The 25,593-nt window shown below is 50.8% G+C and overlaps 1 protein-coding gene across 2 annotated transcripts; it reads left to right on the forward strand.

Annotated features, from left to right (window-relative positions):
* Nucleotides 1–101: 101 nt before the first annotated feature.
* CAD (carbamoyl-phosphate synthetase 2, aspartate transcarbamylase, and dihydroorotase) lies at nt 102–23,200 on the forward strand. 2 transcript variants are annotated; one of them, XM_078444853.2, is made up of 45 exons: nt 102–503; nt 757–896; nt 2,749–2,878; nt 3,990–4,132; nt 4,304–4,445; nt 4,649–4,820; nt 5,024–5,209; nt 5,393–5,505; nt 5,829–5,974; nt 6,238–6,369; nt 6,509–6,742; nt 6,876–7,097; nt 7,302–7,490; nt 7,806–7,930; nt 8,105–8,235; nt 10,996–11,108; nt 11,826–12,070; nt 12,282–12,528; nt 12,890–12,988; nt 13,176–13,400; nt 13,481–13,663; nt 13,867–14,085; nt 14,400–14,567; nt 15,164–15,346; nt 15,475–15,579; nt 16,001–16,240; nt 16,483–16,564; nt 16,853–17,019; nt 17,187–17,351; nt 17,524–17,655; nt 17,866–18,067; nt 18,428–18,618; nt 18,720–18,860; nt 19,087–19,188; nt 19,638–19,734; nt 20,014–20,064; nt 20,353–20,397; nt 20,502–20,671; nt 20,782–20,856; nt 21,379–21,591; nt 21,768–21,893; nt 22,090–22,245; nt 22,333–22,434; nt 22,644–22,738; nt 22,836–23,200. In XM_078444853.2, the coding sequence occupies exons 1-45, from the start codon at nt 422–424 to the stop codon at nt 22,936–22,938; spliced, it is 6,729 nt and encodes a 2,242-aa protein (XP_078300979.2). In that variant the 5' UTR covers nt 102–421; the 3' UTR covers nt 22,939–23,200. The 2 variants fall into 2 exon arrangements, with proteins under 2 accessions (XP_078300979.2, XP_078300980.2); XM_078444854.2 differs by lacking the exon at nt 20,014–20,064.
* The last annotated feature ends 2,393 nt before the right edge of the window (nt 23,201–25,593 follow it).

Below are 25,593 nucleotides of genomic sequence, written 5' to 3' on the forward strand. Positions count from 1 at the left end.
TTGTTTTTTTAATTTTCTTATTTTTTAGGGAAAGACGTCGTGGATTTGTGTGTTTCTTGGAGTGGGAGAGAGTGCTTTGGACTAGTCGGTTGTTTTTCAGGTTTCCCGGGTCTTTGCGGTGGGGCGGTGTTGGGGAGGGCGGGGAGAGGAGACGCCCACCACGCCGAAGTTAACTTGGCCCCGCCCTCTTACGTGCTCGGCCCCGCCCTTCACGCTGCCGGCAGCTCGCGCCGCCGCAGTCTGCGGCCGCCCAGCGCGCCGGGAGCTCCTGCGTCTTCCGCGGCCCGCGCTCCAGCCACCAGCGCGGTTAGCCACGTGGACCGACTCCTGGCGCGCCGACCTCACGTGGTTCTAGCATCGGCTGGGGCTTGCTGCGTTTCCCGCTTCTCTGTGCTCGCCCCCGCCTCTGAGCTCCGTTCCCATGGCGGCCCTGATGTTGGAGGATGGGTCGGTCCTGCGGGGCCAGCCCTTTGGGGCCGCTGTGTCGACTGCCGGTGAAGTGGGTAAGCAAGCTCGGGCCGGCTGCCGACCTCATCCCACTCTCTGCTGCCCCTCTCTGCCCAACCTGCCCTGCCCAAACCCGCCATTTTCCCGCCTGCACACCCAGCCTCCCACCCCCATTTGGTGCCCGTGTCCCCACCCTAGCCCCTTTTATCCCTCAAGGTCAAGGCAGCCTCCGCTGGGGCATTGTCATCGCTCAGGGCAGTGGTGGGAAGGGTGTCCTGCCCAAGCCCCAGCCCTGCCTCTTTCTTGCAGTGTTTCAAACCGGCATGGTCGGCTACCCCGAGGCCCTTACTGACCCTTCCTACAAAGCACAAATCTTAGTGCTGACATATCCTCTGATCGGCAACTATGGCATCCCTGCAGATGAAACGGATGAGTTCGGTCTCAGTAAGGTAGCCACACCCAATGCTTTCTGTACTTTATCTTTTCAAATCAGTGGTTATTAACTGTTAGTCAAGTGAAGACATTGACATTAAGTTAGGCATCCTGCAGAGAACAAAGATACACACTGAAGTGATAATACAAGTACTACCCACAGCTTAAGTACCGTAAGAGGCACAGTGCTGGAGGCCAAGCCAAAGAGTCTGGATTTTGGTAAGGAACCAGTGAAGATTTCTTAACAGTGGTGTGATGGGAGGAATGCTTTAAAATACATAGTAGGAAAGAGACTGGAAATTAGGGCCACACCCTTCTCAGTGGCTGTGGGTCCCAGTTCACCTACCAAACCAAGTTGGTAATCGTCTTGTAAACCTACTTTCCTTGCCTTGACTCATTTTTTTTTGCCACTTTTCAGTGGAGTTCTTATCTCTAGATAAGAAGACTCAGTCTCCTCCCACAGTGAGGTTCCACCTATTCCTCCTCCTCTGGAATTTGGAAACTAAGTTGTGCTGTGGAAATTAAAGTAATGAAAAAAGTCCACAGAGATTAATAGTGGAAATCACTGCAGCCTAGATACAGTATTCCTCAAAACTCATTTTGTCCTGGTTTTCCACGCTTAGTGGGCCTTTAATTCCTTAATTCACCCTGACATTTAGGAGAGGGAACTCGAGATAAGGAGTGAAAGGACCATTCCTTATCACAGATCTGTAAGTACACTGCATTCTAGTTTATAATGCAGTATGTTGGTTAACATATGGCAGTTTTTAGCTTTGTTAGCTGTAGACACACTGACAAAATGAGAGTTTATAAACCTGCAGAATTGAGGCCCATGACAGAACCAGGGTGAGTAAGGCCTCCTAGAGCCTCTAGCCCACCATGGATACTTTTGTGGCACGTGTGCTGTGAATGCACCTGTCCATATGCAGACTTGTCTTCCTGGCCATGGAGGGTTCTGCCAAACTCTCCTTCAGATCTGTAAAGAACAGTCTCAACATCCATTTTCTTTTAAACCTCTACCACTAAACAGATGTGATTTAAATATACCATTCCCTCCCATGTAAATGACCCACTTTTCTCTTTAATTATTAAATGTTTATCTACTGGGTAGCAAATTTATGTTAACTTTATTATTATTATTATCCCTTACAGGGAGGGGGGTAGAATCATGCCTAGCGTTGTACCCTGAACCTTTATTTTTATTTGATGAGGTATTGTGCACCTATCTTATTTTCTGTTTTTACCACATTTTGTAATTGTGATCTTGTTTATTTGCACGTTACTTTGTTAATTTTCAGGCTCCCTAAGTAGTAAATTCATATGGTAAGGACAGGGATCTTGTCTTTTTGCATACTCACTGCTCCTCCCCCAACATCTGTTACAATGCCTGGCACTGAGTGGGCACTCTGTAAATGTTTGTTGACTGCTACTGTGTGTCAGCCACCTTGTTCTTGCTGAGTTCACAGTTTGGTGAGGAAGACACACAAACACATATACGATACAATGTAAGTAGCAAGAACAATAGAAACAGTGAGTTTAGGTGAGCCCTAAGGAGGAGGCACAAACTGCAGTGAGTGAGGGGGTGGTATCTTCACAGAAGTAGGATTTGTAATCTCAGTTTTGGACTAAAGAAAAGGAAGGGAAGGAAAATATTTTCAGTTATTAATCAGGGCCCAGCTTTTGGTGTTTCATATGAGGAACAACATTGTTGGGAAAGGACAAAAGCAGGAGATGCTTGCTGTGTTAAAGGAATGACTGGGTCATTTATTCAGTGGGGGTGAAGTGTAGGGTCTCAGCCGTACGTTGGGAAAAGAAGATAGGAAGATGTGTGGCCCTCGGCCCCTCATGCTCTCTTCGTTCCGTCGACAGTGGTTTGAATCCTCAGGGATCCATGTGGCAGGACTGGTGGTGGGAGAGTGCTGCCCCACACCCAGCCACTGGAGCGCCACCCACACCCTGCATCAGTGGCTGGAACAGCATGGCATACCTGGCCTGCAAGGTACGGTGCTAGCACAGTTGTGCCCGGGCAGAACACAGGTGCCTGGATGGAAAGAATGGAGATCTCTTTTGCACTACTGGGACTCCAGTCTGAGGTTGTGATAGAATGTATCAGATTTGGAAGGTTTAGAGTAGGGTCTGGGAATTGGAGAAAGAACTGAGTTCTCACTCAAATGGAAAATTTTGTACATACAAAAGGAAAGAAGAATATAATGAACCCCCAGCTTCTGTAATCATTAACTGAGGACTAAACTTAACTGCACCACCATGACTAGAACCCCCCTAATTATTTTGACGCAGGTCTCCATCGTTGTATCATTTCAGCCACAAATAGTTCACTAATCTATGAAAAAGGAGTCGTTTTTAAAAGAGCCACAGGGGCGCCTGGGTGGCTCAGTCGGTTGAGCGACCGACTTCGGCTCAGGTCATGATCTCACGGTTCGTGAGTTTGAGCCCTGCGTCGGGCTCTGTGCTGACGGCTCAGAGCCTGGAGCCTGCTTCGGATTCTGTGTCTCCCTCTCTCTCTGACCCTCCCCCACTCATGCTCTGTCTGTCTCTGTCTCAGAAATAAATAAACATTTAAAAATATTAAAAAAAAATAAAAGAGCCACAATAACATTATGGTACCTTTAAATAAGTAACAATAATTTCTAAATATTCAGGCGATATTTATAGATTTGTCTATTATCTAAATGTTTTTTATTGCTTATTTGAATTTGGATCTAAATAAGATTCATATATTGCATTTGGTTGGTATGTCTAATTTATGGGTATTGTAACCCACTTGACAAAAACAAGTTGGTTTTCCTTTAGAGTATCCCACAAGCTGCATTTTGTCAATTACGTTCCTGTAGTGTTGTTTAGTATGTTCTTTTGTCTCCTGATATTATTTTCTGTAAACAAATCTAGAAGTCATGGTTCAATTCAGATGTGATATTTTTAGCAAGAATACTTCATGGTAGTGTACTTCCATCAGGATGGCCCAGGATTTTGATGCCCATAGAACAGCTGTGTGTGACTCAGGGCTCTGGAATGCAGTGCTCCTGAAAGTCTAACCTCATGCATGACTGAGTTGGGGGAGTGTGATCTCTGAGAGTGTGCTATTTTGACAGGAGTGGATACTCGGGAGCTGACTAAGAAGTTGAGAGAGCAAGGGTCTCTGCTGGGAAAGCTGGTCCAAGATGGAACAGAGCCTTCAGCCCTGCCATTCTTGGACCCCAATGCCCGCCCCCTGGTGCCAGAGGTCTCGATTAAGGTACAGAGGTAGAGTGGGAAAATGTTGCAAGCTATAGCACATCAGTTTTATTCTGTTCCTAACGGGTAAACACTTGAGGGCAAATCAGAAGAGGCCTCAAAGGCAGGGGTTGGTGTGTGTATATCTATACTCATTGATTACAACTGCCCGCTCTTGCCCTTTATTCTTCAGGCTCCACGGGTCTTCAATGCAGGGGGCACCCCTCGGATCCTTGCTTTGGATTGTGGTCTCAAGTACAATCAGATCCGATGTCTGTGCCAGCGTGGAGCTGAGGTCACTGTGGTACCGTGGGACCATGCATTAGACAGCCAGGGTGAGTAGCTGGGGCGTGTATAGGGCTACAGACAGGTAGCTTGGGTGGAAGATCTGTCCCTTGGTCCAGTCGCTATAAGTCAACATGAGTTGCAGGGAAGGAGACAGAGATCAGGGCTTTTGCTCTGATGGTAAGGAAAGGCTGCAAGTTTGTCTCTCTGGTTAAACTACTGGTTTTGACATCATCTTTTCTGCCCACTCCAGAGTATGAGGGTGTCTTCCTGAGTAATGGCCCTGGTGACCCCGCCTCCTATCCCAGTGTGGTATCCACACTGAGCCGTGTCTTATCTGAGCCTGATCCCCGACCTGTCTTCGGGATCTGTCTGGGACACCAGCTGTTGGCCTTAGCCATTGGGGCCAAGACATACAAGATGAGGTGGGACTTGTGGGGAGAGGAAGGGCCTGAACTACTGACATGAGCGGTGGGGAGTCTTGGGGATGGGAATAGAGTTGGTGTTCGTTAGTGTTGAAACAGGAGCAGGGGCTGGTGAGGGTCCTAAGCTCAACAAAAGCTGGGTTTGGTACAATGGTGAAGGGAGGGTGAAGAGGGCCTGTGACTCAGTGTGCTTCCATCTCCAGATATGGGAACCGAGGCCATAATCAGCCATGCTTGCTAGTGGGCTCTGGGCGCTGCTTTCTGACATCCCAGAACCATGGGTTTGCTGTGGAAACAGACTCACTGCCAGCCGGCTGGCTTCCTCTCTTTACCAACGCCAATGATCGTTCCAATGAAGGCATTGTACATGACAGCCTGCCCTTCTTCAGGTGAGCTAGAGTGATTCCGGCAGGGTGACTGGATCTGTACAGCTTGGAAGCCCCGGGGTCTTGAAGATCAAAAAAGGAAGCGCAACAGTGGGCCCCATTCGTCTATCCTGATGCCCGCTTCCAAGACTACCAGTTCCCAAGTCAGGGATAGTGGCAGATTTCGTGATCCCATCTCTTCAACAGTGTCCAGTTTCACCCAGAGCACCAAGCTGGTCCTTCAGATATGGAGCTGCTTTTTGATATCTTTCTGGAAACTGTGAAAGAAGCCACAGCTGGGAACCCCGGGGGCCAGACAGGTAAGCCCCTTAGTTTTGTAGAACTAAGTAGAAGTAAGAACAGGGTTGGCTCCAGGATGGGCATAAAATGGGCATGCCCTAGGAAACTGAGATCTGTTTGGAAGGTTAAGGGGATGAGGTGGGAAAGCAACCAAACCAAGATGATTCATTTACTTTTTCTACTGAAAGGAGCTCCAGAGTCAAGAGTCCTGGGTCGTTGTCCCACGTCTGCCACTCATTAGAGGGATGACCTGTTTTGAATTCTTCTGTAAAGTGTGGGAGTTAATACAGGTCTCTCAGGTCTCGTTCAGCTCTAACATTTATGACTTTCTTTGCCTCCACAGTTCGAGAGCGGCTGGTTGAGCGCCTCTGTCCCCCTGGGATTCCCACCCCAGGCTCTGGGCTTCCACCACCACGAAAGGTTCTGATCCTGGGCTCTGGGGGCCTCTCCATTGGCCAAGCTGGAGAGTTTGACTACTCAGGCTCTCAGGTAAAGCATGTCCATCCCTGCCCCTCTGGGTGTGTGACCCTCAGGAACGGATGGTCTTGAGGAGAGGGCTGAGGCATAAACATTGGTTGTAGGGAGAGAATGAATCAGGAGATCTGGGGAATGTTCAGAAAGGTGAGGTGCTAAGGAAAAGGAGTTGGTTATGAGAGACTGGGAGTACAGGAAGGGAGAGACACGTTGGTGGTTTCAGACTTGGTAGTCTTGCTTCTGTAGGGGAGGCTGGTACGCCATTTTTGTCTCCCTAGGCGATTAAGGCCCTGAAGGAGGAAAACATCCAGACGTTGCTGATAAACCCCAACATTGCCACAGTGCAGACTTCCCAGGGGCTGGCTGACAAAGTCTATTTCCTTCCCATAACGCCTCACTATGTAACCCAGGTATGACTGGCATAAGGCTGGACTGAGGAAGGGACCCACGTGGGCAGGGGTATTCTGTGGTCACTCTGGGTTTCTAAACTTCTTTGATCCACTCTATACCCCCAAGGTCCTAACGTTTGTTATTCCTCTTCTCCCTCAGGTGATCCGTAATGAGCGCCCAGATGGCATCTTACTGACTTTTGGGGGCCAGACAGCTCTGAATTGTGGTGTGGAGCTAACCAAGGCTGGAGTGTTAGCTCGGTATGGGGTCCGGGTCCTGGGCACACCTGTGGAAACCATTGAACTGACTGAAGATCGGCGGGCATTTGCCTCCAGGATGGCAGAGATTGGAGAGCATGTGGCCCCCAGTGAGGCGGCAAATTCTCTTGAACAGGTTCGAGGGGCGGTTGGGGGAAGGTGGAATGATGTCATTTTCTTTGTGTCTTATTTTCTCTGGGGCCAGGAACCCTCTATGCAGCAAGCAGTCGAGGCCTGATCACTGTGTTCATCTCTTCTGCTCGTTACAGGCCCAGGCAGCTGCTGAGCGGCTGGGATATCCTGTGCTGGTTCGTGCGGCCTTTGCCCTGGGTGGCCTGGGCTCTGGCTTTGCCTCCAACAGGGAGGAGCTCTCTGCTCTTGTGGCCCCAGCTTTTGCCCATACTAGCCAAGTGCTGGTAGATAAGTCCCTGAAGGGATGGAAGGAGATTGAGTACGAAGTGGTGAGAGATGCCTATGGCAACTGTGTCACGGTGAGTGATGGAGGTGGGCTGGGAGTAATGTCAGGCAGTGTGAGCTCCAGTAAGAGCAGAGGTCAGAGCTGAGATCTTTGAGGGTTCGATGTCCCTCAGACCCAGAATGGGTACTGCCCCAAAAGCAACAGGACCCTGGGTTGCAGCCTCTTGCCTCTCTTGACTTTCTTTGGCAGTGACCTCCACGGGATCCTTCTTTCACAGGTGTGTAACATGGAGAATTTGGACCCATTGGGCATCCACACTGGAGAATCCATAGTCGTGGCTCCAAGCCAGACACTGAATGACAGGGAATACCAGCTACTGCGGCAGACAGCCATCAAGGTGACCCAGCACCTTGGAATCGTCGGGGAATGCAATGTGCAGTACGCCTTGAACCCCGAGTCTGAGCAGGTGAGACTCTAGGCCCTGGAGCTGATATTCTAGCTGTTGGATCTCCATCCATAATTTTGGGTCCTTGAGGCCAGGGGACTCTTTGGCCCTACAGACCTTGAAGTAGAAGTCAGGATTGTCTGTGGTAAGGTTGGACTGGGATGGGGGTGGTGCTTTTGCTATCTGTGCCTTTGGAGAGGGCTTAGTTTTCTGGCCCTTCTAATACCTCTCCTAGGTGGGCCTTCTGGGCCAGTTATCTGATGTGTCTCTCTCTCTCTCTCTCTCTCTCTCTCTCTCTCTCTCTCTCTCTCTCTCTGTCTCTCTGTCTTTTTGCAGTATTACATCATTGAAGTGAATGCCAGGCTCTCTCGAAGCTCTGCCCTGGCCAGTAAGGCCACAGGTTATCCACTGGCCTATGTGGCAGCGAAGCTAGCATTGGGCATCCCTCTACCTGAGCTCAGGTACAAGGGTGGGGAAAAGATCACAGAGATGGGGAGGGGAGCTGAAGAAAACATTCATGGGACAAGGAATTTAAAAAAGATACTGGCCTGGATGTGTGGGGTCAGAGGAAGCTATCTGGAAGCTCACTCTACGTCTCCCACTCTGTCCTGACACCTCCACGTGACGGCTCCCAGGAACTCAGTGACAGGGGGAACAGCGGCTTTTGAACCTAGCCTGGATTATTGTGTGGTAAAGATCCCTCGCTGGGACCTCAGCAAGTTCCTCCGTGTCAGCACAAAGATCGGGAGCTGCATGAAGAGCGTCGGTGAGTGAGACGTGCCCCAAGAAACCCTTCCCCAGGTCACTCTATGGGGTCCCAGCAGTCCTAAGAATCTAGAATATCATAAGTTAGTTCCCTGGCATAGGCTTTCAGATCCTATATTAGCGGCAGCTTGGGAACATAGTTTCTCAGAACTGGGACGTTTCAAACTCCGTGGTCCTCATCAAGAGCGGGAATCAAAGGCATCTGGAAATCTGTGCCAGAATACACATGCCACCTCCACTCCCCCGCCATCTGTCAGAATCTCTGTGATGGGGTGATGGCCATCAAACTATCTCCTTTCTCTTGGTTTACAAATAAGTAAACTGAGGTACCCGCAGAAGGAAGGTGACATGGCTGAGTAGAGGGTAGAGCCAAGAACTGAAAACTAGATCCGGTTGCTAGTTATGTGCACCTCTGTCCTACTATGTTGCCTGTCATCGGCAAGACCAGTTTCATGAAATTCTACCCACAGCCTTGCATTGCATTTTGCCCACGGCCTCATCACTAGGTTGTTAATGCCAGTGACAGTTTGTTCTCCATGTGACTTTAAATACTGATGCTTCAGGGAAATGATGCCTGTTGTTTTGTGAACCCTTGTATATCCAAGTTAGCACAGTGGCAGTTGTCGTTAACGCCTATCAGCTTCTCTGGGTACTTTCTGCCATGATCACCCCCCAAATTTTTTAACATGTTTAAGATCAGAGCAGAACATCAGAGCCCTTTTTCATAAAAACAAGGAAATTTAGTAGCGAACAGCATGCAAGCAGTGGTAGAGTATGCTGGAATTGAGTTAATACGCTTTCCTGTAATGTCCCTTTAAGTCACGGTAGACTGTTCTAAAACGTTTCAACCAAAGCAAGCATTTCACATACCACAGTGCCACCAGCCAAGGATAAGAGCATTTCATTGTGTTGCAAATTTCCATTTACAGCAATAGTAGCCTTTATTTATTTATTTTTTTATATATATTTTTTAACGTGTATTTATTTTTGAGATAATGCGAGAGACAGAGTGCAAGCAGCCAAGGGGCAGACAGAGGGAGACACAGAATCTGAAGCGGGCTCCAGGCTCTGAGCTGTCAGCCCAGAGCCTGACGCGGGGCTCGAACTCACGAACCATGAGATCATGACCTGAGCTGGAGTCGGAGGCTTAACCAACTGAGCCACTCAGGCACCCCATCAATAGTAGCCTTTAAACAAGCAAGTCTAAGTAAGCTCAGATATTATTTTGGAATTTTTAGAAATCTTACAAGACTGCCAACTTGTTCCTTCTGGAGATGAATTCCTGTTGTGTGAAAATTACGATAAACATGGGAATAAAGCCATAATTAAATTGTTGGTAAAAGAAGTGGACTGAAAATAGGATAAAGATTAATCCCCAGATGACATGTTTAATGTTTTGTATCTATTCAGGTGTTCTTAGAACATGATCTTCTTTGATAACTTTTTGTGACTTTTATCGTGCAAGTAAGATACATGAACCATTGAGAAATTAGTAAAGTAGTTGAACCAAAAAAGAGTAATCCTCTATAGTCTTGTTACACAGGGATTATTTGGGTATATATATGATTCCAGAATCTTCCTAGGCATGTATATGTGAATATGTTGGGTATCTCTCTTACTCAAAATAAGCATTTACAATAAAACCATATTACAAAGGAATTGAACAAAATCATTTATCATTCTCTTCCTTAACACTGCTATTAGCATTTTAGTGTTTTAAAGTTCTTTTGAAGAAACAATTAGGATTGTAAATAGAAAAATACAGTTAGTAAAAAAAGAAAGAAAGAAAACACAATTGGTAAGACGATCCTAGGGTAAATCGTCAGAGGACATTATAAAACTTTGTGGACGAGGAAATCAATAAGCAAATCTGGGGAGTTGTAGGGAGAGGGGAGTTCCCTTTTATTAATAAATAGAAACCTAGCTAAAATGAGCAAATTTAAGAGAAAAATTGTTTAAAACGATTATATGTACTTCTTAGAAGATGGTGAAACTTATACTTGTAAGCATAAACTTCTGTGAAGCAAGTAATACTTATTAAGACCCAGAAAATTCTTACCTATTTCTCCTGTACTTCTGCAAGTTTATCCTAAGGAAATAACCCAAAGCACTGAAGAACTCACAGCCTCACTTAGAAGGATGAACACTTCAAAGCTAGGTGTCCTTCCGTAAGTGAGTAGTTAAGTTATGGTAAATCATACAGGAATTAAACTGCCGGTAATAAGGTCACAAAGCAGTGTGGGAACATGGTTATGATAAAGGAAAAAGCATGATAGAAATCGTATGTGTACTATAGTCATATATAAAACATATATTTGAAAGAAGTCCAGGAAGGAATACTCTAAAATGAGAGTTGTGAATGTGATTATTTCTGGATGGGTTCAAAGAGCAGTGGGATCATCTTCCTATTATTCAGACTGTTGAAAAGTTTTAAAGGATGAGACTGATCCCAGATGGTGTCATCATAATAGGAATAAAGCACATAACTGGATGGCTGTCAGTGGATGGGCCATTGTGATCAGCTGCACTGTTTCTAGTATCCACATGTCCATTTTAGGCATCTTAATTTCATAGTCCGTAATAAACACAAAACAGAAAATGGTAAGGAGAGAAGTTCCAGTTTAAGATTGCTCAATAACAAAACACGATACATACCGCTGCTTTGGTTCTTGTCCTGAGAATCTTTCAGAATCTTGACTAAATCATAGACATAGGAACCTCCTACCTCCAGGGCCTCAGTTTTCACATCCTGTTCCTCCAGGTGAAGTCATGGGCATTGGGCGTTCTTTTGAGGAAGCCTTCCAGAAGGCTCTTCGCATGGTAGATGAGAACTGTGTGGGCTTTGATCACACAGTAAAGCCGGTCAGTGACATGGTAAGTGGCTCTCTTCCCCTGGCAACACCCCTGAAATGGACCCTCCTCTGTCCCCAGTCTGTGGACATGTTACCATTAATAGCAGCAGTCATTATTAGACATTTGCATTTTTCACTTGGCTCAGAATTTTGTGGTTCCTCTCATCTATTCTATAAGGATGTATTCTTTTTTTTTTTTTTTTTTTTTTTTTTTTTTTTTTTTTTTTTTTTAGTAATGTTTGTTTATTTTTGAGAGAGACAGACAGACTGTGAGCAAGGGAGGGGCAGAGAGTGGGAGACAGAATCTGAAGCAGGCTCCAGGCTTCGAGCTGTCAGCACAGGGCCTGATGTGGGGCTTGAACTCACAAACCATGAGATCATGACCCGAGCCGAAGTTGGACGCTTAGCTGACTGAGCCACCCAGGCGCCCCTTATAAGGATATATTCTTAAACTTGTTTCTGTGGACATTGAAACAAGCCTAGAGAGCTTGTGGAACTTGCTAATACATTAGCTGCACAGCCAGAAAGTGGCAGAGGTAGGATTTATATACAGGTTTTTGCAATTACAGAGTTGCTGCTTTGGCTCCTTTTTTGCAGTGTCTTTTCCTAAAACAGTGTCACTCATGCTCTCAGGCTTTATGAGGTGCTAAAAATAGATTGGGAATATTTTGTTTAACAATCGTACATCTCCTCCCTCTGCGCAGTCCTTCCATATCCATCTGTCTGCCCTCCCCATTAGGAGTTGGAGACGCCAACTGATAAGCGGATCTTTGTGGTAGCAGCTGCTCTGTGGGCTGGCTATTCTGTGGAGCGGCTGTATGAACTCACACGCATCGACCGCTGGTTCCTGCACCGGATGAAGCGGATTATAGCACACGCCCAGCTGCTGGAACAGCACCGTGGACAGCCTTTGCCCCCAGACCTGCTACACCAGGCCAAGCGCCTTGGCTTCTCAGACAAGCAGATCGCCCTTGCGGTTCTGAGGTCAGAGGTGGTGGTGAGGGCCTTGGGCTGAGGATGTGGGGCAGAGAATCTTGGTACCAGTGAGGGGCCCTCGGAGAGATTGGGGTGTTTTGGAGGCTTCTGACCTTCATCCCTGGGTTGTTTTCCTCTTAAATTCCTGCCCTGGGATCTCACCCCTTTACTAAGTCTGAACCCCACCAGGGCTATATTTTTGACCCTTCTTCTCCTTTAGCACAGAGCTGGCGGTTCGCAAACTGCGTCAGGAGTTGGGAATCTGCCCAGCAGTGAAACAGATTGACACAGTTGCAGCTGAGTGGCCAGCCCAGACAAATTATTTGTACCTGACATACTGGGGCACCACCCATGATCTCACCTTTCGAACGCCTCACGTCCTGGTCCTTGGCTCTGGCGTCTACCGTATAGGCTCCAGCGTTGAGTTTGACTGGTGTGCTGTGGGCTGCATCCGGCAGCTCCGAAAGGTCCAAGAGCTAGTCTTTCCTACCGTCTTATCTGCTGTTCTATTTTCTTTCAGTTCCAGCAGTTGCCTTACGCCCACGTTTAATCCTGGCACTTTCTGTTAATTGCTATGCTTAGAGCTTTGGGAAGAGTGTGGGGGTGGTAGGGGCAGGGGACTCCCCTTAGGCCATCTTGTGCCTCACACAGGGTATGTGTCTTTTCTCCCAATACTTTGTACCTGTCTCTCTAGTGCTTGGCCCCACTTCCCTCCCAAGGCAGGTGTCCCATACAGCTATTTCAGAGAAAGCTTTTTGGCTTTGCCTTAGTTTCTCCATGTTTTTCCTCCCATCTTATAGTTCAATCTCATTTCCCTCCCTCTCACAGATGGGATATAAGACCATCATGGTGAACTACAACCCAGAGACAGTCAGCACTGACTATGACATGTGTGACCGACTCTACTTTGATGAGATCTCTTTTGAGGTGAGAGAGTTGAAGGCTGCTCGTTAGCCTGGGTGGCCAGGGTCAAGTGGGAATGGCTGGCTGACTTAAGATTCTTTGGGCTCTGTGGGGTTTGAGGGGACGTGGGTAGAGGGTGAGAAGCAGTGAGCAGGAAGGCTCAGATCCCTGACCACCTGCTACTTCCACTTGATTCTCCTCTTGCACTAAGGTGGTGATGGACATCTATGAGCTAGAGAACCCTGAAGGTGTGATCCTATCTATGGGTGGACAGCTGCCCAACAACATGGCCATGGCTCTGCATCGGCAGCAGTGCCGGGTGCTGGGTACTTCCCCTGAAGCCATCGACTCGGCTGAGAACCGTTTCAAGTTCTCCCGGCTCCTCGACACCATTGGTATCAGCCAACCTCAGTGGAGGGAACTCAGTGACCTAGAGGTGGGCTGGGGCTTGGTTGGGGGCTGGAGGCTAGATGCGGTCAGGGGTGAGTGTGACCAACCCAGCTGCACCCTTCTTAGTCTGCTCGCCAGTTCTGCCAGACAGTGGGGTACCCCTGCGTGGTGCGCCCCTCCTACGTGCTGAGTGGCGCTGCTATGAATGTGGCCTACACTGACGGCGACCTGGAGCGCTTCCTGAGCAGTGCAGCAGCCGTCTCTAAGGAGCACCCTGTGGTCATCTCCAAGTTCATCCAGGAGGCTAAGGTAGGGCCTCAAACAAGTCTCTGAGGGCAGGCTCCCCAGCCTCAGAGGAGACTCCTCTCTCTGGTCCTACAACAATTTCTAGGCACAAAAGACTGGGAAAGATGGGTTGTATCAAGGCTCTTCAAGGAAGGGAGCCTCCTGGGGCAAGTGGGAGAAGAAAATGGTCCCTGCCCTACATCACATTGCCTTCACGTCCCCACTAGGAGATTGATGTGGATGCTGTGGCCCGTGATGGTGTAGTGGCAGCCATTGCCATCTCTGAGCATGTGGAGAATGCAGGCGTGCATTCAGGCGATGCCACACTGGTGACCCCACCGCAGGACATCACTGCCAAAACCCTGGAGCGGATTAAAGCCATTGTGCACGCTGTGGGTCAGGAGCTGCAGGTCACAGGACCCTTCAATCTGCAGCTCATTGCCAAGGTAGTAAGAGGGGGCTAAAGGAAGAGACTAACGGGCATTAGTACCTTCTTGCTCTGTGCTGGCCACAGTGCCAGTGAGCACTCACTGTCTCCTGCCCTCATCAGAGTAGGCCCAAAAGCTGGAGGGAAGGGGCTCCTAGCTAGAGCCCACGGTGTTGTAATGGTTTGTGACAGTCTGTTCACAACCTGATCCCTGTTCCCCTGTTCAAGGTTGATTACCCACAGAATGGTAAATGAGGGAAAGAGTCCAGGTCAGTGGAATAGTGTCAGCAAGCCCAGCCTACAGAAGGTCTGACCAATCCCTGTCTGCTCTAGGATGACCAGCTGAAAGTTATCGAATGCAACGTGCGTGTCTCTCGCTCCTTCCCTTTCGTCTCGAAAACACTAGGTGTGGACCTAGTAGCCTTGGCCACACGCGTCATCATGGGGGAAGAAGTGGAACCTGTGGGGCTCATGACTGGCTCCGGCGTCGTGGGGGTAAAGGTACGGAGGATTGAAACCTTGAGGTTAGCAGTCAGAAGCAGGGAGACATAGTGGGAGAGAGTTCACTTACCACACGTGTGAGTCCGCATGTAAACTGAGCACCTATCATGGGCCACAAGGGTGATAAGGGTCTTTGTCCTTTAAGAGCTCACACTAGTAATGGAGACAAGGGAAGTTGGGTTAAAAAATAGCTTGTTTCTAGAACAGTCTATGGTAAACCTGCGTAGTAAAGATAAGACTAAAATGCTATAGGAGTTTACAGACAAGAGATGGCACTTCCAAAAGGAGTAATCTGGGAAGGGCTGGGAGAGGTGGTATTTAAATGGAGTCCTGAAGGGTGGTCAGGATGTTTGATTGGCAGAGCTTGTTGAGGAAGTGTTCCAAGGCCAAAGAATTAGCTTAGTGGAAACTGCCGGAAGACCCGAACTATATTTGAGAAGCAGCTCACCTGCTGGTGTAGAGCACAGGCAGAGCAGCAGCAGGCAAGGCTAACCCTGCCGTCTGGCTGAGACCACGGGAAAGGAACTGTGGCTGCTGCTTCTGATGAGGAGAGGTGGGCCCTCCTTGCCTTGGTGTCTCACATCCTGCTCCCACAGGTGCCTCAGTTCTCCTTCTCACGCTTGGCGGGTGCTGATGTGGTGTTGGGTGTGGAGATGACCAGTACCGGGGAAGTGGCTGGCTTCGGGGAGAGCCGTTGCGAGGCCTACCTCAAGGCCATGCTAAGCACTGGCTTTAAGATCCCCAAGAAGAACATCTTGCTGACCATTGGCAGCTATAAGGTACAGAATCCAGAGGCGGGGGCTGCCCAGAGAGGTGGGGGCAGATAGCCTTGGTTCTCTGGGCCTGGGCTGACCTTGAAGTGGAAGTCAGAAGAGATAGAACCGCATCCTCCTTCTGCTTGGTTCAGAACAAAAGTGAGCTGCTCCCAACTGTGCGGCTGCTGGAGAGCCTGGGCTACAGCCTCTACGCCAGCCTGGGCACTGCTGACTTCTACACTGAGCATGGTGTCAAGGTACCGGGGCTCCCGCAACCTACCCCTGCTTTGTACCAGAGAATTCTGTGTTCCCTTGCTTTTTCTGTCGTTGCATAAATCCTCTATATTCCGCATAGAGCAAATAGAGTATACGGAAAAGCAAAGAAAAAATTTTCCTTACAGTCTACCACTCTTAACATTCTGGTGTATTTCTTTCCAGAATATTATTTCTACATGTACATGTATGGGCTCATATTGCACAGTTCTTGATAACCATAGAGTAGATGTTTTTCCTATCAAGAATGTACTCTGCCAATAATAAATAGAGGCAGCCCTGGTCCCCACCCTATAGGTCCTCAGTCTCTTCCTCATGGGTTCCTGGGCTACCTCTCCTCCCTTTGCTGTCCTTCGTGACTCCTGCCAGGTTCAGGTTGGCCCTGACCTTATCTCTGGGCCACAGGTAACAGCTGTGGACTGGCACTTTGAGGAGGCAGTGGATGGTGAGTGCCCACCGCAGCGAAGCATCTTGGAGCAGCTGGCTGAGAATCACTTTGAGCTAGTGATTAACCTGTCAATGCGTGGAGCTGGGGGCCGGCGTCTCTCTTCCTTTGTCACCAAGGGCTACCGTACCCGGCGCCTGGCCGCTGACTTCTCTGTGCCTCTCATCATCGATATCAAGTGCACCAAACTGTTTGTAGAGGTACCTGGGACCTGGGTGCTAGGAGAGCAACAGCCAGTGTTAATGGGACAAGAGGGAGAAGTGAGTGTGCCATGGGGTTGGGAAATCTCAGTATGAAGCAGTTACGGTAATAACCGGGCTTTGGGGCTACAGAGAGAAGTTGGGTATTGGGAGGTAGAGCCTGGTTTATGCAAAAACCCAGTCCCTACCTACAACTCCTGGGTTGCCCTTAAATCAGAGCTGACTGTGGTTTTCACCTGCAGGCCCTAGGCCAGATTGGGCCAGCCCCTCCTTTGAAGGTGCACGTTGACTGTATGACTTCCCAAAAGCTTGTGCGACTACCTGGTAAGTGCATCTTTTGGGAGAACCCAGCTTCTGCACACTGGTAGCATCTGGCTCAGAGATCTGGGCCGTGGGACCCACACCCTGCCTGGACTGCATAGAGTGTGGGGGCCAGAATCTTTCTCACTGAGCTCTTTCCTCCCACGATCCTCTGTGCCCTTGACTGAGGAACCTTGCCACCTCTCACCCGTATCAGTGGCTGCTCATTTTCCTACCACCCCAGTTCACCTCTTTGATGTCCTTTGTGTCTCTGAACCTTCCTCTAATCTTGCCACATCCATGTTCTCCCAGGACTGATTGACATCCATGTGCACCTGCGGGAACCAGGGGGGACACACAAGGAGGACTTTGCCTCAGGCACAGCTGCTGCCTTGGCTGGGGGCGTGACCATGGTGTGTGCCATGCCTAATACCCGGCCCCCTATCATTGATGCCCCTGCCCTGGCCCTGGCCCAGAAGGTGAGCCCTTGTACTCCTGCTTCACGGTGATCCAGACGTCTCTGCCTATCTCCCAGACCCATCTTCCTTGTGCCCTCCCAGAAGCCTAGGGGCCTAGGCCACTGGTTCCCAGGCTGGCATGGATGCCAGGGGGTCTTATCTCATTATCTCATATGTATCTTCCCCAGCTGGCAGAGGCTGGCGCACGCTGTGACTTTGCCTTATTTCTTGGGGCCTCGTCAGAAAATGCAGGGACCCTGGGTGCTGTGGCTGGGTCTGCTGCTGGGCTAAAGCTCTACCTCAACGAAACCTTCTCTGAGCTTCGGCTGGACAACGTGGCCCAGTGGATGGAGGTAGGGAGTGGGCACGTGGGAGGAGGCAGCCAGTGTCCTGGCTTGAGGACCACACAGAGTGGGCTAACCAACAACAGTGAGGTGTCAGGAACTCTGTGAGGGCTCTGGGCTCTGATGAGCTCAGAGAATTCAGGGCTCTGCACGCTCCCCGATAAATTCTTTCTGTCCCCAGCACTTTGAGACATGGCCATCCCACCTCCCCATTGTCGCCCATGCGGAGCGACAGAGTGTCGCCGCCATCCTCATGGTGGCCCAGCTGACCCAGCGCTCAGTGCACATATGTCATGTGGCACGGAAGGAGGAGGTGAGAGTATACCCGGGATCCCAGTGCCCCTTCTGTTTTCTCAGTGACACCCAGAGGTCAGGGTCTTCTTGGGGGCCGGAGGGGGTGGGGAGCAGCGAGCCAGTACCCTCAGCATGTCTGCCCCGTAACTTTCCTAGAGGGGGTGTTGGCTGTGGAGACTTGTAGGGCAGGGCACGAGGGAGGCCCCTTCTAGATCTCCTGTTCCTCCAGATCCTGCTGATTAAAGCCGCAAAGGCCCGAGGGCTGCCAGTGACCTGTGAGGTGGCGCCCCACCATCTGTTTCTAAGCCGCGATGACCTGGAGCGCCTGGGGCCCGGGAAGGGCGAGGTCCGGCCTGAGCTTGGCTCCCGCCAGGATGTGGAGGCCCTGTGGGAGAACATGGCTGTCATCGACTGCTTCGCCTCAGATCATGGTGAGAGGGCCCACAGTGTACCTTTCTGCCCAGCAGGGCTCGTGCCCCAGCTCAGGGCCCCTGGGCTCTGTGAGGATACAAAGGACTTGACCTTTGTAGCACAGTGCCTGGTCTGTGATGGGTGCTTGATAAATGCTCCCTGAAGGAACTAATGAGCAAATGATGAAAATTATAAATGAGAGAACATGGGTAAAAGGTGTAGTCCCCAGAAGGTGGCAGCTGTCATGGTTTATCTGTTTTTCAAATAACCAGAGGAGATGAGCATTGAGACGTGTAGCGAGGCAGTGCAATCCTGGTGGCCTGTGTGACTCCCCAGATGTGGAGGCGATGGGGCCTGAGGGTGCTGCTCTCTTCCTTCAGCCCCCCACACCTTGGAGGAGAAGTGTGGGCCCAGGCCTCCACCAGGCTTCCCGGGGCTGGAGACCATGCTGCCGCTGCTGCTCACGGCTGTCAGCGAGGGCCGGCTCACTCTGGATGACCTACTGCAGCGGCTGCACCACGGTCCTCGGCGGATCTTCCACCTGCCCCCACAGGAGGACACCTATGTGGAGGTGTGGGCGTGTGGGCGGCTGCGGAGGGTGGGCGGCTCTGTATCCCCCGCAGCTGTTCCAAGGTGTGGCCCTACCCTAGCATCACCCGTGACTCTGGGCAGGTGGATCTGGAGCATGAATGGACCATCCCCAGCCACATGCCCTTCTCCAAGGCCCACTGGACACCCTTCGAAGGGCAGAAGGTCAAGGGCACCGTCCGCCGTGTGGTCCTACGAGGCGAGGTGGCCTATATTGACGGGCAGGTATGCGTGTGGCCTGAACCCCATCCCAGTAGTGACTTCCTTGGTGCCATTGTCAACTTGCTCTGGCACATCTCTGTGGTTCCAGCACCTCCTCCAGCTGCCCTGGACATGGGTGGGCACAGGTCCCCTGGGGCGTGTTTCCTTTTTGCTGGCTTCCATTGCTTTAGGGTCTCAGTCCAGCTCTTTGCCCCCTGCTCACTCGCCTGCTCCTGCTTTCTGTCTGCAGGTCCTGGTGCCCCCGGGCTACGGACAGGATGTACGCAAGTGGCCTCAGGGGGTTGTTCCCCAGCTCGCACCTCCAGCCCCTGCCACCAGTGAGATAACCACGGTATCCACAGTGCTTTGGGACTGGAGGGGGGTGTTGGGGGATGTGGCCAGGAACAGCCAACAGCACAGGTGTTATAATTAGTGGTTTAGGGGTGGAAGGCTCTGTAGTTGACACTGAGAGTCCCCCACCTATCTCTTTGTCTACTACAAAACATAGACTTAACTCTCAGTTTAGGAGATTACCTACCTAGGTGAAACACAAGCCCCTTATTAACCCAACCAGAGGTTTATCTGAGAGCCTGTCATGGGGCTAGCACACACCTCTAGGAGGCTAGTTGGTCTTCCTGTGCCACAACAGTATAGCAGAGGGATGAACCTGAGGGGAGATGATGGAGAACAGGGTCCATTCCATTCTCGCTACGGACAGTGAGCAATTCGGCTTTTCTCGAGGAATTAAATTTGAGGAGTTGGGTCAGTACTTTTTAAAACGCGAGACCTGTATCTCTCCAGACACCCGAAAGGCCTCGCCGGGCTATCCCAGGGCTTCCCGATGGCCGCTTCCACCTGCCTCCCCGAATCCACCGAGCCTCTGACCCAGGTCTGCCAGGTAAGAGGGGGGTCCTGTGACACGGAGGATGGGGCCACCTGGACTCAGAGATGTGTAGGGACAGGCTTCTCTTCCCCCAATGTCCCCCTGGTGGACTGGGGTCGGGCTCACAGCCCCCCCCACCCACCAGCACCTCACTTTGGTCCACTTACCCTGTTCTTCCTGCCTTTCCTTCATACTACTAGTCTGACCCGCTGTACCTTCCTTTGCCTAAATCAGTCTGCCCTCTGTGAGGTAGGTACCCCACAGCTTCTCACAGCCCTTTCTTGTTGTGGGCAGCTGTGTTCCTCCGCCCAGGAGCTGGGATCCCACGGGGCAGCAGAACGTGGGGTAAATCCAGGTTACTGGTTGGTGTGAGCCTGGCCGTTCCCCTTGCCTAGGATCCCTTTGCCACTTGGGCGGGCCCTGGGAGGGCACCACTGCTCTCACACAGCAGCCCCTGTGGGAAATCACTGGTGTGTCCCCAGGGCTACTGATCCTTGTTGCCCCCTAACCTGCTATAGCTACTGTTGTGTGAGTTGGTTTAACACAGACGCTATGATCCAGAGTGTGGGGAAATGGGGGTTCTTCACAGACCTTAGTTGCAGGCTTATATCTGTCCTGTTGCCCTATTTGTAGCTGAAGAGCCAAAGGAAAAGTCCTCTCGGAAGGCAGCTGAACCAGGTGAGACTTCCCCAGAGCCCACGCTCACTTTGGGGACCTGTCTGACCTGACCTCTGTAGGAGGAGCCCTCTGACCCACCTCTTCTGCCCCGTCCCTCACTGCAGAGCTCATGGGAACCCTTGATGGCACCTGCTACCCTCCACCACCAGTACCTAGACAGGCGTCACCCCAGAACCTGGGGACCCCTGGCCTGCTGCACCCCCAGACCTCACCCCTGCTGCACTCATTAGTGGGTCAACATATCCTGTCTGTCCAGCAGTTCACCAAGGATCAGGTGCCTGGGGGAGGGAGGATGGGGACACCCAGAGCTTTGAGAATCTGAAAAGTTGGGGCTAGGACCTCTGGGGTCCACTGCCTTTCCAGCTGACTTGGGGTCTTTTTTAGATGTCTCACCTGTTCAATGTGGCACACACACTGCGTATGATGGTCCAGAAGGAGCGGAGCCTCGACATCCTCAAGGTCAGGGTCAGGGCTGTGGGCTACAGATCCAGGACCCTGTCAGAGGGATCTCCCTCTCCTGCCATAGGTCACCTTGTGTGAGTCCAGATCCTCCACTATAAGTTGCTCTGCCTTCTTTATTCTGGAAGGTCCTGCTGACCTAGACCCCTGACCCCCACATGTTTGCTCTCCTCTGACCTGTATTTAGCTGATTTGTGAGGCCCTGAGTGCCGGTGCATCAGCCTGCTAATCTGGTCACTTGCTCTGTGCAGATGTATTCAGTGGGATAGATCTGGGGTGTTTCTGTTTCTCTCAGAGAATGAATATTTCATTCAGATGTTTACCAGCGGTGTTTCGGTGGCAGAGCCTTTAGCTCAGAGCGATGCTAATAGAAATGTCAAGGTTAGGACAGGTCACAAGGAAGTTTGCAGGGAATTTTCTCAGTGTCCCTCCTGTGTAAGTGGGCGAAGCAAGCAGCGGCCTATACTTTCCCCAAGATGAACACACACTTTCACACTGAATCTTGGCCCTCCCCCCCCACAGGGGAAGGTGATGGCCTCCATGTTCTACGAGGTGAGCACGCGGACCAGCAGTTCCTTTGCGGCAGCCATGGCCCGGCTGGGGGGCGCTGTGCTCAGCTTCTCAGAAGCCACGTCTTCAGTCCAAAAGGGTGAATCCCTGGCTGACTCTGTGCAGACCATGAGCTGCTACGCTGACGTTGTTGTGCTTCGGCATCCCCAGCCTGGAGCCGTGGAGGTGAGGCCAGCTGTCCACTGGACAGGGTTGATTGGGATGGATCCAGGGACATGACTGCAAGTCTCTGGTTGGGCCACATGGGTGAGGGGACCCAAGAAGAGTGGGACTCAGGCAGGGAGCAGGGGCCACTGGGATGCAGAAGACAAGGCTCTCCTTTCTTATTCCCATTTTCACAGCTGGCAGCCAAGCACTGTCGAAGGCCAGTGATCAATGCTGGCGATGGGGTTGGAGAGCATCCCACGCAGGCCCTGCTGGACATCTTCACCATCCGGGAGGAGCTTGGGACTGTCAATGGCATGACGGTGAGCACAATGGCAGGGGTTGGGAGCCTGCCCGGGCAAGGTCTGAAGAGTGGGGGCAGTTGGGCAGTACCTTCTCTGTTCCGAGGCATGCTGCATCAGGGAGGCCTGTGTCCTGATCCTGAGACTGAAAGCTTTGAATTGGGGGGACAAGGTGCTTGATCTGGGGGCCCTCTTGGTGATCGGGTTCCTCCCCTAGATCACAATGGTGGGGGACCTGAAGCATGGACGCACGGTGCATTCCCTGGCCTGCCTGCTCACCCAGTACCGTGTCAGCCTGCGCTACGTGGCACCTCCCAGCCTGCGCATGCCACCCAATGTGCGGGCCTTTGTGGCAGCCCGCGGCACCAAGCAGGTGAGGCCCTGGGAGGCCATGGGGAGCTGCGGGTTGGGCAGTGAGAGCCTGGCACTGCATTCACTCTGACTCTGCCTCCCCCTCCAGGAGGAATTTGAGAGCATTGAGGAAGCGCTGCCTGACACTGATGTGCTCTACATGACTCGAATCCAGAAGGAACGCTTTGACTCTAGTCAGGAGTATGAAGCTGTGAGTACCAGGGCTGAGGCGAGGCCAGGGCTGGAGCCACGGGGCATCCAGGCTAGTGGCCAAGAAGGCTGGGCCCCAGGAGCTTGATTGGGCCTCTCAGTTGTGATAACTGCATGTGGGTGTGGAAAGAACCCTGGAGGAACCCAGGCTTGTGGCCCTACGGCCACCCTGGCCCTGAGGTGCTGACAGGGCCCCCGTCTGCCTCGCAGTGCTTTGGCCAGTTCATTCTCACTCCCCACATCATGACGCGGGCCAAGAAGAAGATGGTGGTGATGCACCCGATGCCTCGAGTCAATGAGATAAGGTGACACGGCTTCAAAATTGAGGATACACCAGGGGCTGGCTGTGGGAGGACACTTAGTCTTGGACAGGCTGGGGTAACTGTTTTCTTTCTCTTGTAGCGTGGAGGTGGACTCAGACCCCCGAGCAGCCTACTTCCGCCAGGCCGAGAACGGCATGTACATACGCATGGCTCTGTTAGCCACTGTGCTGGGCCGCTTCTAGGGCCCAGCTCCTCAGACTCTTCTCATCAGGCCCAGCTGCTGGGCACAGATTCTGGTGCCCCCCACGGGGGCAGCACACTTAGGAGATGCTCTGGGGCGTCCAGGCAGCTCACGTGCTCACACATACACATGCAGACCACACTTGGGCACCGGACTGGACTGGAGCGCTCTAGCATGGGGGTAGGTCCCCATCTCCTTTATTGCACCGCAAACCTGTAAAGTCATTTTTCTACTGACTTAATAAATAGCTAAGCTGCTTGTAAGTGCCTATTTCCTTGCATGTATCCTGACTTCAGTATAGAATACGAAGTGTAGTGGGCAGGACTTCTGGAAATTTCGAACAGCTGCCCAAATCCAAGAGCAGCTTTGCTGGGCAGGCTCTTGGCTCTGGCCAGGGCTGAGCAGCGGGGCTCAGCATTTTCAGAGTCGTGGCTCTTTGGGGTTCTGGGCAGGGGTGTGCTATTCTGTTGGTGCTGAGTGCTGCACTGATGGGTGTCCAGTGTCCTTCCTCAATTAAGTTGCACTCAGAGTTCTGAGTTATGGGAAAAGGAATGCCAAACAGCTGGGTCCTCTGGTGAGGCCTTCACTCTTCTCTCTTCTGTCTGGTTAGTTCTCTCCTTCAGAGGCTGGGGTGGCCATTGCGTCCTCAAAACCTGGCCTTGGAGTTCAGCTACCATCACTGTTAGGAGCCCCTCCCACCTACTATCCCTGGGAGCCTCTGGCTGACGCTGGACGTTCCAGACTGGACAAGGGACACAGGCAGATGCTATGGAGGCTGAAGAGCGCTTGGCTTAGAGACTGTGGGATTGGGGACCGAGGTGGAGTAGCTCCTGTGTCTTTGCGGTTCAGGGCTTCTGTGGATCATACAAAGTACGTGAGCTGTTCCATTCCATTCCATGCACGTTAGCAGCATTCAAGAAATTTCTTGATCCAGGAGACTCCACCCCCTGCGTACAAAGTACCATGTGCAGTGAGAGTACAAGAACAAACGAGAATTCTCACCCTCAGTTTTGAGGCTTCTTAGCCAGTAAGGCATCCAATGACTACCACAGGTCGGACTGCCGCATGCCGGCACATGATGGTCTAAACTGCATTTGCATCATTCAAGAGGAACCTACTTCACACACAGCTATTAGCACGTCACAGAGATGGGAAAGTGAGAAAGGCACTCATTTTCTGAAAACAGTGTGAGCATAGAATTTCGCATATTCTCATGTAATCTCACACCAACTTTCTAACTGTTTTACAGATGTAGGAACTCTGAAAGGTCCCTGGGTGGCTTACTCAAAGTCACGTAGCTAAGATTCATATATAGGACCACTTAACTCCAAACCCATCTCTCCTCTAGCAAGAAGGAAAAGGAATTTCACGCGTTAAGGGCATCCAAAACCAGTGTGAGAGACAAGCCACTCAAATCTAAACAAGGAAAGAAGTCTAAGATGGGAGCCAGTTTTCAGAAGAGAGATCAGCACAAACCTGGACTTCTGTCCATGGAGTGGGGTTTGGGGCTGTTGCCCGAGGAAAGGGCAGGTAGGGTGGGAAGAGAATCCTACTGCCAGCACCGCTTGAACATAGGAGTGGCAATTCTGTGTCTGCGGCACAGTGAAGGGCTACACCCGGACCCCACAGGGAACACCTGCTTCATACTGTTAGGGATGAGGGTGACAGACCAGACCGAGAGGTCTGGGTGTGCTTTCCAACAGAAACAGGAATTCGTAACCACAGGCGCTGTTGGAGGGTGGAACTAGGTATGACTCTATCTGCTCCTGGAGAGCTGAGACCTCTCGCCCTGCTAATGTTAATCCTTCCAGGCTTCCCAAACCCTGACCCTGACCAGTTCTCCCTCTGGTGCCTAGAGGACTTTGTTGGTTGGAAAAGAATATCATTTGGAGAATGCTGCTCCTTCCTAGAGCTCCGGTTACCCTTCTTAGGCTATCCAGACACGTCAAGAGATTATTTTCCCAAGTACCTGGGAATCTGCCACACACAGATTCCCATAGAACTCCGTCTCGGAGCCTCGTCCTCAAGGAGAAGCAGGTTTTGCTGCCAAGCAGCATACACGTTCTACTCAGTTGCTAAGTGGTGGGAGGTGTTCCCGCTCTGTTCCTTTCCTTGACTCTCCTGATCATAACACGGCTCCAAGTTGAATAAACCTCTTTTCCCTACAACCAGAAAGATCTTGGTACATTGGGCAATAAATGAAGCTATCAGCAAAGAATAAAAGCAGTCCTTTAAACAAAGTATATCTAAGGCTGTTCCACATCCACTGAGAAACTTCGTATGTCCCATGTGATTATCATTAACTATAAAAAGTTAAAAAGTTTTCCAGGCTCCTGAGATACTTAAGCAATTTGATCTTTTTTTTTTTTTTTTTTTTAAGTTAACATAGCTCTAATTATGTGCCAAGCACTGTTCCAGCACTTTACAAATATTAACATTTTTTTTTCACTTTTACTTTTGGATGAACCCTTTAAATATACTGTGCTGTAAAAAAAAAGGCCTGACCTAATGTGTTCACTCATTATCATTGCAAAGTCACTTTCCCCAACTCTTCACTGTCTACCCTAGTGAAGAAGAAAATCTCAAAATAGGTCTTGGAGCTTTGCCACTTTCATCCTATTCCTACCTGTTAGGATTGAGCTACAACCATGGCAAG

The sequence above is a fragment of the Panthera onca genome, chromosome A3, assembly GCF_046562875.1.
Source record: "Panthera onca isolate mPanOnc1 chromosome A3, mPanOnc1 haplotype 2, whole genome shotgun sequence".
NCBI lineage: Eukaryota > Metazoa > Chordata > Mammalia > Carnivora > Felidae > Panthera > Panthera onca.